The 17,179-nt window shown below is 40.0% G+C and overlaps 1 protein-coding gene across 3 annotated transcripts in view; it reads right to left on the bottom strand.

The window, feature by feature from the left end:
• The window catches only part of MYRIP (myosin VIIA and Rab interacting protein), a 207,617-nt gene that overhangs the window by 25,312 nt on the left and 165,126 nt on the right, over window positions 1–17,179 (bottom strand). For 2 of the 3 annotated variants that reach the window (XM_066556128.1, XM_066556136.1), the window contains exons 9-10: window positions 12,226–12,403; window positions 7,158–7,807 (exon numbers count right to left, since the gene is read on the bottom strand). In XM_066556128.1, coding sequence (XP_066412225.1) covers window positions 7,158–7,807; window positions 12,226–12,403 — 828 coding nt within the window. Of the gene's footprint in view, window positions 1–7,157; window positions 7,808–11,234; window positions 11,331–12,225; window positions 12,404–17,179 lie in introns of all 3 variants that reach the window. The other variant, XM_066556147.1, reaches the window with a different exon arrangement.

Here is a 17,179-nt window from a genome sequence, read left to right as displayed (position 1 = left end):
TTGAGCATTATCCATGTTATTCTTAAAAACTGCTGGAAACAAGTTTTGAAAAACTCCTCTTCTGTTACATGATGTGGCTTAAATTGTCAGCTTTCCCAGTGATTATTTGCATAAGTAGATCCTCTACAGAGATAATTTTTTTTTCCAAATGCCAACCTCTGTGGAACAAGTTCAGTCTTCAGGAGCACCTTCTGTTCTGAGTCTTGGATCCTTAAAGTTGGGAAACCCTAAAGGGTCAGTTAAATACAGTAGGTGCTACAGACTCGGCCACAAGTCCCCTTGGAAGCTGAAGAGATGAAAAGCAAAATCTTTGCCCAGCATTTAATAAGGCTGAAAGGGGGATAGTTTTGTCAGCCCTTGCTGACAAATTCTGAGACCATCTCATAGTTGTTCTAAAAACTAATCCCCAGGCATGTATCAATTCATTTTCTGGATCTGTGCTGTCTGATGTGGACCCATTTTGCCCTGATTTGCACTACAGTCCCTGGAGAGAGACAGGCACCTCCCAGAGCAACCTGTTCCACCTATAGCATTTGCTGCCTTCTGGAAGTGTTCTCTCCCTGATGACTGCTGAGAGAAAGTTTTGAATCACTAGCTTGTTTGGTGCTTCAGCCAAGTCCATGAAATAAGATGGTATTAGGTAGGTTTAAAAGTGACAGATATTTTGAAATGGAACATAGTTGTGCAAAACCACCCAGAAGGTGGCTATGAAGAATTCAGCCTGGGACCAGACTGGTAGGCACATCTCAGCAGGCCTAGGAGGATGATTTGGAGCAATTCTCAGAGAGGAAATTATTCCTATCTGCCTTAGGTTCTCATACTGTGACAAGACCAGACACTGCTGGAGAGACTAAAATCTGTGTTCTGTCTTCCATTCATTTGGAAGTACATAAACAGAAGCAGCTGTAGCAGCACTGTTCAGGGATGAACCAATTACCTCCAGTTCTCACAGGAAATATTAATTCTGCCTACTCCCTCACAAACCCTACCCACCAAACTGCTTTTAATGGATTGACACATCATGTTCATAATGTCAGTTCTCATCTTTCATACAGTAAACTATACTGGAGTGTTCAGCACTTTCACAGTGTTCTGGACAATTTTTGTCAGCAGTTATTTGCAATTCAATCAATTATACAACTAAATTATTCCTTTATAGTTCACCTTCAGGATGCAGAAGACCCTTTTAGAAAATCAGGATTTGAAGGAACAATAAAAATTTGAGAGTTACAATGGAGGGGGAACCATGGGTTTATGCTGAAACTTTTTTCCCAAACAATCAGCTTCAGCAAAGTAAAAAGCTTTTTCTGCTAAAAAGCTGTTCAATGATCAAAAACAAGATTTCAAACCAGTGTGTTTTCACTTCAGTTTTACAATATGACTTTCTCTTATATACATGTAAAAGACTGGTGTATTTCACCTCTTAAATGAATCTCCATCATAACTTTGTTTCCTCAACTTGCAAGAGAAGTTTTCTTCAGATGTTTCTTGCACTTCACTCCACAATTCATTACAGATATCAGTATTACACCCCAACCAACAATCTGCCAAATGACCAATACTCACAAGTCACTAAACTACTATTAAAAAACCCCTGAAATCTGTTGCTGAATCAATCAGTCCATCAATTTGTACCCAAGAAAGAAACAATAATAATTTATGTGATATACAGGGTAGAAAGCCCAGCTAAACTGTATGCTTGTATTTTATGAGACTACAGTTTAGTGAAGATACACCTCATTAAACATGAGCTATTTACAGCTAGGTATCTAGTCTAAGCTAATTAATGGAACCCCTCTTTACTTGAATGACCTCCATTTATTTAATTGGTACCTCCAAAAATTGGTACAGCTCTCATCTACCAAAGCCTGGTTTAGGATTACAGCTCTGCACTAGGGGTGTGGGCTTACTCTAGCAGTGTTGAGGAAGACTGAACACGATTTACCTTGAGATCAAATCTGCAAGGAAAAGAAGAAAATCCCATTCTATGCAGACATTTGAGCAGATCAGTCTTGTACAGACAAGAATTTGTTATCCTTATTTAAATGAGCTTACAGATGTGTATATAAAATCTAGTGGAGCAGTGAGGGAGGCCGGCACTCCAGAGCGGTGGATTTTCCCACACTTCCTCCTCACTGCTGTACTGACAGACTTCACTGTGCAGCAGGACACACATCAGTCCTCTGGGGGCTTCTTAAATAGATCTGCTTAGCTTTAACTGCTTAGCAGCTTTATTGGAGTAGCAGTGCACAGATACACCCATGGGAAGCACCACTAGTTAATCTAAAGAATCTGTATTGACAACAGCAATATGACAACTCCTCTTCATCCCCAAAAAATACCAGGCTTCATAGAATCACACATGGCAGCAACTTAAAGATCTTTTTGCTAGGTCTGCTAGCACAGATGAAAGTCATGAGATGCCCTGGCAACGCCAGGGTCTCATTCTGCATTAGCTAAATCTGTGTTTTGAATACATATTGTTTCTTGAGAGTATTGACTGTATTACAGCTGGGCTCAGATACGTCTGTAACCCCTTTTTTAGCTTTCCAGTCTCCTTTAAATGAGTGGGTGGATTATCTATATAGGTTAGAGCTGTTAATTCCTGTGCACATGCAGAGATAATGGTACCTAACACTGCTGCACTTTGTGGTTTCTGTTAATAAAAGGCTGCTTGACTTTTGTGTTGGGCTTTTCAGAGAGTGGCAGCAAACTATTTGTGAGGAGAATATACCTCTTTCATGGACTGACAAATTAAAAAATGCATTAGCAGCCATGAAAAAAAAAATTGACAGGTACTACTATTATTATTTAATAGATGCTGCATTAAATTTTGTTATTCTTTACTGCTCATGTTTTCACTCTTTCTGGTAAGTTTAATGACATTTTTGTGCCATTACACAAATCATTGTGTAAATTCCCATTTGCATCTATCAGCTATACATAATGATAATAACTGTAAACAAGAATAAAGGGCTACCATTTCATCTGAAAACTGAGTTTCTGTGAGGGCCTGGCAGACTGAAACAGCCATGAACCCAGTTTCACTAAAAGAAAATCAAGTGTTTCTATGCAAGCATAAGCCTTTTAGGAGACAATGAAAACAACAAATACACTTTTCCTCATAAACCCTATCAGAATCCTTGCACACAAATCGCTGATAACTCAACTCAATGTAATCAGAGTAGATGGAAAAGAGATACAAAAAAAAGATGCTCCAGAACAAAATCTATGTTAAACTATAAATTCCTGTGAGAAAGTTCCCTTCATATAGGAAACCAAAAATTGGAAATGAAAATTTTTAGGAGAATACACAAACTGTGAGGTTAGCAGGCAGTTTCTCATCAAGAGCCAGAGTGATTTCAGGGAGCTGTTCTCAAAGAATACATCCCAAGCGCCATCCCGTGGGAACAGGCAGCCTGACAGTGCTCATCCCTTACCTGGCTGCAGGGCTGTAATTAACAGGTGGGGTCTCCTGATCAAAGAAGCAAACTCATAATGAGGGCACTTCTTTCACTTGAAGCAATTAAGCCACTCCAGTTTGCATGAGAAACATAAGAACTTCAGCTACATTAAGCAACAGTCATATCCTTCTCTCAAAAAGATAATGAGATTCAATATATCAATATTATTATTATTAATAGTATCAACTATTATTACAATTATTAATAATAAATGCAGATAATGATTGGTGGCTTAAGAGCCTATTTTTTGTAAAAAGCTACTATTTGCAAAATAATCATAAAAATCATAAAAGGTTGCACTTTCCAGTTCAGTTCCCACAGAAATATGTCTTTTGTGGTATATAAGCAATCAGATATTATTTATAGCAGGACTCTGGTTTTATCAGGACAGTTTTCATATCTTGCTTCATGACTGTGTTTATGGTATCTCTACAGACAGCTCAGTAAAGGAGCTTTTTCTTTTACTTATCATTAAGCAAAAAATTCCACAGATACAGCACATCTTGGTATCTGCTCTCAGGTTTCCCCTTCTAAGGCACTGAAGACTTTAAACAAAAAATTCTCTCTCGGTCACAAAGTCGGCATTCCACTCTTGTGTCTAAAATATATTTTTTTAAAAATGCCACAGCATTATCCTACTCTGGGAACTGGATCCTGATTTAAAAATACCTGATTTTAAATTGAAATTCAGTTATGAATTATGAACTGACTACAGTTTTTCCAGAAACTGTAAGCAGGTTCCATAACTGCTTACAACTCTCTAGACTCAGAACAAAGAAGAAAAAGGGCTTGTTTTCATCTCACTGAGAAACCTGGAGAGTAAAAAACAAGAAAGCAACCTTCCTCATTTGAAAATTAAAAATGAAACCCCAACTTTTAGACCGATAAACTGAAATCCTGTTCTACAATGCCGATGAAAACATAATGGTTAACAAATTATCATCTTACTGTTACAATGCAGTAAAATAAGATTATATTCCAATGCAGTGAAGTACTGAAAAAGTGTTCCTTTACTGCAATTGACATATAATCAGTTATTCACTGTCTAATATCTTGCTTCAACAAGAGTTTGTATCGTCTCTGCAAACTCTGCATAATTTCATAATGTGAAAAGCTATGCCTGGTTTAAGACCCTGCAGTCAATCTTTCTTAAGTCTATGCTGACTGCAGTTCTTCACACACGGACACTATAATTTTGTAAAACTGTTTATATGCAGGGCTCTCCCTGCTGCAGCCTCAAATCAATCATTTTACCAAGATCAATACATAATTCTGGGGAATATATGAAACTCTGACATCCCTTTTATCTCATTTACCTGAGCACTGTAAATGATGTCTGGCTAATTCATTTTCATACATTAAATCAGGTTCCTCACACACATGGCAATTTTACTTGCTTCCTAGAATTGTTCAACCATGCAACATTCTTGCTCTAAATTGTGGTAGGCAGTCCATTCCTGGTGCCAGCAATGCTTGTTTGCCAGAGGCTGGAGTAAAAGTTCTACAAATGTGAGCACCAGCTGTCAAATCAGCCACCTCTGTGTGTGTGTGTGTGTGTGTGTGTGTGTGTGTGTGTCCAAACACAAACTAAACACATGCAAACCCACCCATACATAAACTTCCTAGTGAGAATTTCATTGCTTTGGAAACAGTGGCATGATCTGGAGGCACTGTGCCTCTGCTTGCCCCAATGAGGCTGAGGAAGCAGGGAAGCAGGAACAGCCTCTTTTAGCCTCAAGGGTAAAATGAAGGGGAGAGTGGGTTAGAATCCTGAATCTTGCACTTTCAGCACATCAGAGAGGTTATAAGAGACAAAGCAACTCACAAAAGACTTGGGAAAGAAGAATATAATTTTCCATACCAGCTTGCAGTTTGAAGCACACACTAAGATTCTAAAGGATGCCAACACAGATATTTGGGAAGCACCCTGCCTTTCTGACCTCACCTGGATGAATTGGGGGGGGGGGGTTTAGATTGGATATTATGAAAAATTTCTTTGCAGAAAGGATTATCCAGCACCAGAACAGGCTGCCCAGGGGAATGGTTGATTCACCATTCCTGGAGGTATTTAAAAGACATGTAGTCATGGCACTTAGGGACAACGTTTAGTGGTCAACCCTACAGTGCAAGGTTAACAGCTGGACTTGATGATTTCCAATCTAAATTAGTCTATGATTCTATAAAGTCTCCAGGACTTTCTCTGTGAGCTCTGGTCTTCCATGCTCTGTGTATTGTCTGTTGTGACTAGGAAGCCACAATATGAATACAGACACACAGAGGTCACGAAAGAAAGAAAACAAAGCCATAAGGCTAAATGCAGAAGTCTGTGTACAAGATATAATCTTCGTGCAGTCCCTGTAAAGCCTTGTAATTCTGTCTGATGTTCCAGGAAGTCAATAATGGCCACTGATGTGTCATCAGATCACATTATATTACATCATACTTCCCTTGGAGAACTGTTGATTTTAAATATATGAGGACACAAGTGTGAATGAATCAGTACAGAACACCCCGAACACCCACACTCTGTCCTAAAAGCAGATGGAATGGGTCCAGAATTAATGACATCCAGCATTAAAACCCTGCTGAAATCTAGAATCCTAATACTGACTTACAATCAGGTGTACTGATGTTTTTCTATAGGAAATACAGGCTAGTAGCACAAGGAAAGAAAAACTGTTCCAGGCATCCTAAATTTGGTCGGACAGCTTTAAGACTGAATCAGGCTGCTCACAATCAAAGGTACAGGGAGAAGCCAGCCCTCAGTTCCTTGCTTCAGGCTTATTATTACTCTGCTGCAGCAATGATGCAGCTTCAGGATTTAAGAGGGGTAGGATGTGGGAAATGGAACTGGACAAGGGGTCAATATTCTCCTGGGCTTGTGTGCTTGCACTGCTAACAAAATTCTGGGGAACAAATGGATCCCTTAATATCAGTCCCAGGTCTGGACAAACTCCAAATAGAGGAGACTTGGCTTTCTGGTTATCCACCTGTAATTATTCACCTTTCTGGTTAACACCTGTAATTTAAATCATATGTTTGCTGTCTTCAAGCTGTATGAACAATTTTTTGGAGTTTGAGATAGTAGAGTCTGGGGTTTTTGCTTGTTTCTTTGGGTTTTGTTTGTTTTCTTAATGAACTGACAAATTATTTAAATGGAAGTAGTTTGCAAACACTCCCCCTATCACATCAGAACTCATCTTAAGATGACCAATTAAAAACAGATGTCACTTGGACTGGATTTCACAAAAATCCCTTTCTGAATTTCTGCTGCTCATTAGCTTTATTCCTTACCAGATTATTTGTAGACACTGCAGAGCAGATTCCCAGGCATATGAGTTATTTCTTATATCAAGAAAACAGAAGTTAAAAAAAAAACCCAGCACAACAAAACAAGTGATTAATTAACATTTCTCAGCTGTTGACAAATCTTGAGGGTTTTTTTCTTAAGAGCACTGTATTTTACAACATTAATGAAGTCTTTGATTGGATGAAAGTGGCCTATTTGAGAAAAAGGTAAAGCCTGTCTAACACCCTGCTTTTTCTTCTTCTTACTTAGGAGACATAAGGAAGATAAAGCTTGCAAGAACACTTCATCTCCCACTCATGATTCACATGATATTGCCAGCATGGATTAATTAGTTTTGCCCAGCTCTTTTTGAAAATGCATCTGGTAAGCTCAAACACAATTACCTGACTTAAATTCATCTTGTTGGCTTTTGCCTGATTCTTTTCTTCACATAAGTCTTCAGAGATGGCTTTGTTCTTCTTCCACCTTCTTGATCTCTTTTCTAAATCATAATGGACTCCTTCAGTCTCACTGCTGTCTGAATACTCCAAGCTAGTTGCCTGTGGATTGAAGTTCACATCTAGTTCTCCATGGAAGTGCTTCTTTTCCATTCTGGGCATTTCACTTTGAGTTCTGCTTTGCAACCAGAGAAGTTTGCTAGGTCCTTTAGCTTCCTGGGAAGAGTTTACTGAAGATGTTTCCGAATCAGAGAACAGTGTCTCAGTGTTGGTGTATAACCCAGAGGAGGGGGAGGTCACTGCCTGGTACTGATCGTTGCCATAAACCCACTCGGTGCCATACTGGGAATTGGAGTAATAGAAGTCGTCTGGCAATTGTCGGGGTCTCCGCCGCAGCTTGTTCAAGGCCACGTTCCAGTCATAGTCATCCTCGCTGTCTGAGCCCATCTCGTCATAGGCAGACACAATGCTGGACTCGTTCTCCAAAGCTTTGAACACCTGACTCTTTGGTTTGGCCAGCATTCGAGGACGAGGCAGGGTGACGTTCTGCAAAGCTACCCAGTTTCCATCGGTGCTTTGGAAAACAGAAGGCGGACCTATGGAAAGGAAATGAGAACAGCTGTGATTACACTGTGAATGGCTGCTTTTACTTGCCACAGATTGAAAGTTTCAACAAAACCAACAAACAAGTGCAAGTGCTGCTGCCACGTGAACTCTCCCATATTGAGAGCCAAGCTGCCCTACTACTTGGAAGCCACCACTTTGAGTCATGGTGATGACTAAAATGGGAGAGTACTTGGACCAAAGTTTTTTTCTAAAAGAATGATTAGGAAAGACTGATGGAACATAAGCACACAGGCATGCATAAATCCTGAGTTTTTCAAATGTCTTTCATTCTGGTGTGCAATTCTGGTCCCCCACATTGAAAATGAGAGATGGAAAAAGAATCAGAGAAGAGCAACAGAGGTTGTACCAGGTTCTGAAATGGTGTCCATTCAAGGAATGATTAAGTAAGCCAGAGCTCTGCCATCTGGAGGACAGAAGACTGAGAGAATATAACCTAAAAGAGATGGGGGAATCTATTCCAACCTAGCTACTAGAGGGCATGAAGTGAAGCTAGAAAAATCAAGGTTTTAAACAAACAAAATAAAGTAGTGCGATGCAAAAATAAAGTTTTGCGATGCAAAAACCAGACCTATGGAGCTTCTTGCCCAAGGTTGTTGTGGATGCTTGAAATGATCTGTGATAAAACAGAGATGGCTATGAACATGGAGGAGAGATCCACTAAAATTTACTAAATACAGAAATAGCTGAAATAGTAATTAAATTGATAGTTCTAGAGGTTCAGAGCCTACTCAGAGGGAGTATGAAAAATGCTTTCTTTGTCCTAATCTCTCCTAGACTCTTGCTTATGGCTGCTCTACCCCAGACTAAATACCAAATGTGCTGATTCTGACACAAGCACTGCTGCTCTTGTATCCTTCCACATTTTCAGACTATGTTTTACAACCCCAACACAAAAACCAAAAAAGCACAAAGTGCTCTTTAACTCTCATAACTCTGAGAATTGTATTTCTTCTAAATTTAGATTTAATTTCCAATCAAAATTGAAAATTCCCCACATGGGACATATGGCTGTGCAATGATTCTGCCTTCTGCAGCACTTGAAAACTATATAATGCCATGGATTTACACAGTAATCTAGCCTACTTAATGAACTTTTCAGACTAAAGGATTCCTCCCTGGATTCAAGTTTGTTATTTTCAGAAACCTATAGTAATACTTAAAACAAACCAATAGTTTTCTCATAATGTAAGCTGAACATCACTATTTTCAAATGGACACAGTAATATCTGGGTCTCTTGTAGAATATAATTAGGCATTTTGCATTAGATGGTTACAAATACTAGGATGAAAGGAAGATTACTTTTTCCCTGGAGCTGTTCATAAAGAACATTAGTATGCAGTAAGCTGTGCTTAGTTTAAAAAAAACAAAGTCTGAGGTGCACTACCACCACCAAAACACCCCCACAAAAAACAAAACAAAAATTAAATTGTAATTAAACTTAGGAGCTATGAGAGTTTTATGACAACTTTTGCATTTCTTACTCATTTGAATCCTTTTGGCTTCCTTTCATTTCCTAAGTTTTAAGTCAATTTAGAGAACTTGAGAAAATACAATTCTTACTCCCGCTTAAAAGAAAAGCAAAATCATACTAGCTCTCTAGTAGCACTGACCAAGCAAGGATTTAACTGAAGTCAGGTGTGTAAGGAGAACTAATAATTCTTTATAGTAACCCCTGATTTTGGAGGAAAAAAAAAACCCAAACAAGCTATCAAGCACAAGAAACTCCTGCTTGTTTACTTTTCTTAACTATACTAACTAATCTAAGTATAGGGTTCTCCTGAGAGAAGGAACTTCCTCTGAGGGAAAGAACTTTCCTTAAAACATTGTTCCTTCAAACAAAGCCAACAGCTCTGCAGGATATAAATCTCCAACAGGAATTGAATTCAGCTGCACCATATTGCACAAAGGTAATGGAGAGCCACAAACTTTTTTTCTCCCCCAAACCATATTCCCTTATTCTATTTAACAACACCACATGAGAATCAGTCTACCAACCTCAATTAACTGAAGAAAGGACAGGATACTAGTTGATTACATCTTAGAGGACAAACAGGGTAGAGAGCAACCGAGACCTCTATATTCAGAAAGCTGACTCAGCTTTATCCCACTTTTATTCTACAATGTCAAGTGCTCCCTTCCCGATTTTCCAAAATGAAATCACTTGAAAGAATGTTTTTTTTTTCCCCACAATTCTTTGGGCATAAGCTATAATTCATTCATGTGAAAAGAAAAAAAAGATTTAAGAAGTTTCATTGTAAGACTATTGATAAAGGCTCTTGAGTCACCATTTAAACCAATATGAACTGCAACCAAAATGAATTGTGAACTACTTTTTGGCTACATGCCTAAAAGGCCCATTGATGTTACCACACCAAACTCTTCGTTGAGATTTCTCTTGTTTTCTGTATCATAATACAAAGCTGCTTAATACTGCATAGGTGAGACCATTTTTTACAGATATTATTAGCACAGTCAGCTATTTACTATTAGCTCAATAGGCACCACACTTTAATCACAAATGTGGTTTTTAGATGAAAGAAGCAGAACAAATCCTCTGCGTAGACTGCCCAAAAAAACCCGGGTCAATTTGTCGTTCTTCTGTGGTTAAGCAATTGTTAAATACTAAATTGCTCAACAGTTGAATGAAATGGGATTCAAGTGGGTGCTTAAATTTTAGGAGCAAATTAACTGCTTTACTGAAAATAGGCCTTCCACTAAAATGCCCAGGAGAAAAACACGTCTGACAGTGGGCTGGTTAAGAAATTCACAGAGTAATGCATACTTGGTTAAGTTAGATTTTAGTGCTACTTTAATATTAATTTCTTTCACGGGGGAGGATAAGCACTGAAATTGTCTAAATTTCAGTCTCCCCAGTTATCAACTGGCATTACAGATAAACAAATTGAACACATGGCAGCTCTGGTCCCTGGTCACCATCAAACCCAAACACACACTGTAACTGTTTGTGCCTGCCAGTGCCTAGTGAGGCAGCTGTGGGAGCTACAGCACCAGTGAACTCACCCCACAAAAGAAGTTTTCTGCTTGTGCAGCTTCATGAACCAGTGTGCTACAGGGGTCAGATGGGCTCTACAGCTGCTACAAGAGAAGAAGCAAGAACAGGCAGATTCTGCCATGGGATGACAACACTTGGATACAGGGAATGCTACTGCAATGAGTTCAGCTCTTCCCCTTTGTGCAACTGTAGGGGTAAAAACTAACCAACACTAGGGTGAGGGAGTTGCCTGGTGCTACACTCTTGTGGCCTTGCAAATGCTTCAGCCAGAACAAGAGAGGCAACGGAAATGGGAGCACCCCAAGAGCAGGAGCCACAACTGCAGTAGCACAGAAAAGGTTAGGTTGGAAGGGACCACAGTGGGTCAGCTGGTCCAACCAACCTGCACATGGCACAGGATTGCATCCAGGTTCTTGAATATCTTCAGTGAAGGGGACTCCACAGCATCTCTGGGCAACCTGTACCAGCGCTTGGTCACCTGCACAGTGAAGAAGTTCTTTCTCATATCCAGGTGGAACTTTCTGTGCATCAGTTTCTGCCTGTTGTTTCTTGTCCTATTGCTTGGCACCACTGAGCAGAGCCTGGATCCATCCTCTGACACCCTCCCTTCAGATACTTATACACATTGATATCTTCTACAGTTACAACCTGTTTTTATGTCATCTAGAAGTAAGCAGGGAATTGCACTCTGTCCCAGGGTGCTGATTCAGGAATGGAGCTGACTTGGAAAGCTGCTCACCATCCATCATCCATATTTACATCCATACCTAATGCATGGTGACAGCAGTCAGATCCAGGGAAGCTGCTGGTCTGTGGAGTTCCTACACATACAGCTTCCTGAGACAAGTCTGGAAGCACAAGTGAGTAGGGCTGCACAGAATACTGCATTTGTGAATTCATCAGAGTTGAAAATAAAGTCGTAAGGAGAAATTCTAAATGTGAATTATTTTAATGACTGGCTCACCACAAAAGCTCATGAACAGTTACCCTGTGTCATGGAAGGGATACAAGGGGCTGCAAACTCCTTCAACTGGAGGACAGGTTACCAATGACAAAGAAAGGCCCTTGAGCTCTTGTGCCTTAGAAGCCCTGAAATGTATCCAAACCAGTTGTCTAAATTTTGTAGCAGTCTAAAATCAACTTCACAAAGACTCAAATTTTGAATACTTTTTTAAAAAGAAAGTTAAGATAAGCAATGACATAGCCCAATGAAATTGCAACATGGCAACATCGAATATACATTTTGCATGTGACCTCTGAAAGCACAAAGGTCAGCAGAAATGCCCTAGAGAAGGTCCTTGCTTTAAGTTGTATTTATTCCACACATGAGTGAGAACCAAAAAAAGAATCTTATTCGTACTAGAAATATTTACTTGTTTCATTTAGCCTGTCTACACTCTTCCAGCTGGGTAAAGCGGAGTGCTTGCGTTCCTTCTGCTTCCTGGACTGTCCCTTTTGCTGCCTCCCAAGAGCCTCGGCCACAGATGATGCAGGGTCTTGTCCTTTACTGGCCATATCTTCACTAGCCAGGGAGAATGCAGACTGAGACCTCTGTGGGATTAAAAATCAGAGAGTGAAATTTAAAAACAGAAGAAGTTAATTGTTCAGCTCTTTACCATAATTAGTATTCAGTTACCCATGGAAGTGTGGGATCTGCTAACATCACAAATGGGATTTAATGTATTCAAAAGAATTCAGCATTAAATTGCTTATTTATGTGCATTTCTGATGCTATGCAAAGAGGCAGGAAATCGTTTATACTACCATGGACCAGATGGAGAGAAATAATTAAGGTGAAGTTGTTGGGAATGTGCTTGGTGAGGACTGATATCGAACTGCTTTGACTCAAGTTAGCCAGAAAGAGATCCCACTGTGGTGAGACATGATGATCTATTGTTGGCTCAACAGGCCATCTGGTGTAACAATTTGCAGAAGTTAAAAACTGAAAAAAAAGCAAACAAACAGCTTGTTCCCCAGAAAGAGATATGTAACTCAACTGATTTTAATGCAGAATTCTGTTTGCTAGGACATACATACATAACACCCAATATGCTGAGCAGTTTTATTCTGTCTTACTAATGAAGTCAACTTAGCCTACAATTGCACATCTGTTTAGTTCTAGGAGGGTCACATTTCAAGGCATAACAAGATAAAATACTGTTGTAATTGTTAATCAGCCTGACTGCTACTGAGGGGGAAGGGACATGCCTTCAGTACCACATAAACAGATCAGACATTTTAGTTTTGACCTAGGCACAGAGAAGTCAGACAGTTACAGAAGACACATTTAAATTTGTCCCGTTTTGAAAAGCTTTTAGTCCTGTCAGTGTCCTGCTGATTTCAGCAGAACTCACACTTGCATATCAAATCACAGATGTATAGTGGTAGAAACAAGGCTCTCAGAGCTCAAGTCAAGTTGCCTTCCCAGCAGAGTCAGTAGAAGACCATATATGCCAGGTTTTCAAGTGGCTCAGCTGCTTTGCACAGGTCAAGTTGGCACTCTCAAATCCTTGTACATTTTTAGTGATCAAATTACAAATAATTAACTTAATCTGCTACTCTCAAAAGGGCAAGTCTTTGCCTGTATCAGAGGTCTGGTTTGCACTGGTGCAGGTGAGGTAAAGGAGAACTTGCCTTTCAGCTATTTTCAAGTCCCTTAAATTCCCAGGACAGCATAAGCATTGCTGGGAGTCCTGCTGGCTTGAAAGCCACACTTATACCACTTCCTGGCTGCACCTCCTCTCATCTGAAATGCTCCTCTGTGGGACCCATGTACCACGCCAGAAGATTTAATTAACTGCAAATCTTCCTGTATCCTTGGCTCAGCAGTAAAAGGAAACTCAATTAAGCACAGGGGTTTAGTTTGGCTTCTGAATTGATGAAGAACAGCCAAGATTACTGCACTAGATATTTTTTATATTTTCTATAAGTACCACTTTGTTAATCTTGTCCATCCAAAGACATAGATCCTAATATGATGCACTGGACAAATTTAGTGATATAAACTATTCACAACAAGTTTGAAGTAATTTTACTCTAGGGAATCTTTCAGGTGCATCACTTTTCCAAGTCAGCCATATTCAAGTGTTTATTTAGTCTGTTCCAAACCTTGAACTAGATCTTTCACTGATCAAGATCATCTGAATCCTTCTTAACCATGAAAAAGTAATAAAATTAATAAAATAATTTAATGCAATGCATACAGGTACATAAATTGTTTCACTATAGGAAATTTGCTCATGAACTTTGATTTCATCCTGGCAGTATATGTGGACAATATAAACAATTCTGCCACAAATTTGCCACCTGAACTCTGCTGAGTGTTAACTGCGCTGTGGTTCACTTCATTCATTGTAAAGCTAGAACTACCAAACTTGCCACGCTTTCAATAAATTAGTTCTGGTGTCTGCTGCATCTTTTGAAATCTTTGTGTTAAAGTTGTTATGTACTGGAAGCAGCCAGTTGTTGTGGCTGTCCATGAATATTCTCTCAGGGCACATTCTTCTTCCATGTGCATATAGCAAACAAGAGAGATAAGAGATGCTGAAGACCCAGAAGGAGGAATAGCCTACAGTTCAATCAGTAGTATCTATTTTCCCTTATTACTCAAAGAACTGGATCTTTAAGAAGAAGAATACCAGGAAGAACTTTAGTCTGTAAAACGATAACTAAGACTCCAGTAATGAGAGCTATCTTTATGTTTGACAGCTTTCCTGTTTTGTTTAAATGGCAGCTTCTTGTGTGCCTTCTCACCGTTTCATAAATATCGCAGCGAAGTGATGCCATCACAGTGATGGCAGCATCTGTTCTTTGCTCTCAACTCACCTAAGACCTGCCAGCAGCTTAACCCTGACAAGGCAGAACTTGGCAGAGGCTGCAAAACCTCCTGAAGTAGCTGGGCACTCCCGCTCCCAGGCTGATGCTTTGGCAGCAAAGCTGTGGCCAGCAGTGCCTGAGCAATTTAAAGCCAGCTCAGGTGCATCGACACTATAGGGCAGATAAGCCTTCAGAGGGACAAGGAGAGATACAACAGCTTGAAGGATTTAAAAAGGAGAAGACGAACAGCCTGAAGGATGAAAGGAACTGAAAAACAAGGAAGCAGAGAAAAGAAAGTGGACACAGTCCCATGTGGTGTAGTAGCCTAGGATCTGAAATAAACTCAATCAAACAAGCTTATCTAGCGAAAAGCTGATTTTTTAAAGTTGTGTGCTAAAACTTTTGGGTCAGATCAGAGGAAGGTTGCTCTCCACAGTTTCCAAGGTCTCTGTGGAGCAGGAAATTGGTATTAGGCAGGAACTACTGCTAAGAAATTTTCCCAGGAAATCCAGTTGAAATACAGTAAGTAGTAAGGCTTGTGGTGCCTCCAAAGCTTAGCTTGAGGCCATCCTCATTATTTTTCTACACTTTGTGTGAATTTTTGATAAAATCTGTCTTGGACTGCTCTGCTAGATGTACTATCTCTTCTCACTGAGGATGGTTCAATGTCACAGAAGGCTCAAGGAGAGAAAAGTAATGGCATGATAAAATAGCTTAGCTGCACCCCTATATTTAGACCCTGAAAAAGGGAGATGCTATTGAACTTGCACTCTTCACTACTACATTTGCAGGTCTCTGTAGTTCTTGTATCTGGAGAGACTGAAATGATCAAGGAGTACCGATGTTCTGATAAACTCCAATTCCAACAAAGAATACATAAAAGTGGAGGATTAGGTTATTTCTTGTTCTGAAATTTAGTTTCAGGTAGGGCTGGAGGGAGAGATAATAGAATTGTTTTACTCAGACATGCAGGGGTGGAAAGAAAGCATAAACATTAATCTCTGAGCAGTTCAAATCACTGGTAGTACTGATAATGACACAAAAAAGGAGTGTCAATAGCCAAGCTTGGTGTAGGAACAGGACAGAAGCAGATCCTGGCATGAGAACAAACCAGTCTAAATTGACTGTATTTTTCAGAGCACAAAAGCAAATGTTTGTGTACAAGTTAATCTCCAATCAATTAGCAGCCCGAGTCATGACTCTATCTGAAATGCAAACGACCTCAAGACCTCTTTTTATTGTTTTTGCAAATCAAGAGCAAACTAGAAAGATAGTTATTTGGTGTGAGGCAACACAGCAAAAGCCCTTATCCTGGCTGGCACACTTGCATCAACTTAAACTCAGCCAGCACCACTAACTCCCCAGCCCTACAGCTGCAGCATGGGCTACATCCTCCTTCCCTGTGGGTGACTTCACTGCTGTACTGACCTGTGCAGGCAGCAGAAGCACACATTACTGTGCTGCATCAGTGCCTCTCTTCTTCACAGAGGTTAACAGCACATCTGTAGAACCATAGGGGATGTCTTTCCCTTGAGGACATTTGTAGAGGAAGCAAAACACTGAAAATAAGGGAACAGGCTTGAGAAGCCTGCCTGGGGGCTGATGCTCCATGTGGTTTCCCTGTGAATGGATGCACGGAGGTACTGGAGGTAAGGCTGGCTACCCTGATAGGCTTTTAGATCAGTTTGGTTTGGAACAAGGGATTTTTACTGACCAAATGAAAGAACCATGTCCCTCAAGCTTTATCAACTGCCTACATGCTTGGACTTCATCAAGATCTCAGGGCAGAAGAACTGAAAGTGTCCAAAAAAAACATACAGGAGTCTAGATACAATTTTCAAAATAAGGCAGGAATGTAGGAACTTTGGCTTTGATTTATAAAGACGTGAGATGTCAAGAAAGGAGCTAAAGATACTTAGTGTATTTCCTAGCCAGAAGTTCTGCTTCCTCAGCAAACAAAAACCCCAACCCATCCACCAAGTGCTATTTTAGGTGTATTTATGTGTTATGAATGACAAGGCTGCCCTGTACATCTGCAGTTGGACGCTGCTGGTTTCTGCAGCAAATTGGTGCATCAGCAGATGGCACTGCAGCCCTGCAGATCATCTGATCATTTGCTGTGCTCTGCACACACCCCACAGAGGCAGGTGCTGCACGCTGGAGTGCTGGGCAGTGCAGCATAGCTCACAAAATACAGCTGAGGTATTGACATGCATTTCTAGACACTTGAGTTAGATGAGTTCCCCGCCAAATCCTGCCTAGTGGCACCTCCTGTGACATGTTTGTTTCAATTACAGACACATTACTATCCTTTATTTTTTTTTAATTCCTCTTCATGGATTTCTGTTGCATAGTTTATAATGTCTGGATGGAGAGAACTCAGCCTTCATTTCTCACTGAACTAGAACTAAAAGGAATCATCTTATTCATTGATGGCATTCAATAAAAAAATTTAAAAAGACAAAGTGGTTTGTGAAGATTAAAAAAGGAAGGAGTGAATAAAAATAATCC

Source organism: Molothrus aeneus, chromosome 1, assembly GCF_037042795.1.
Source record: "Molothrus aeneus isolate 106 chromosome 1, BPBGC_Maene_1.0, whole genome shotgun sequence".
Lineage (NCBI taxonomy): Eukaryota > Metazoa > Chordata > Aves > Passeriformes > Icteridae > Molothrus > Molothrus aeneus.
Note: the sequence above shows the minus strand (reverse complement) of the source record. Positions and strands in the feature narration are given on the sequence as shown.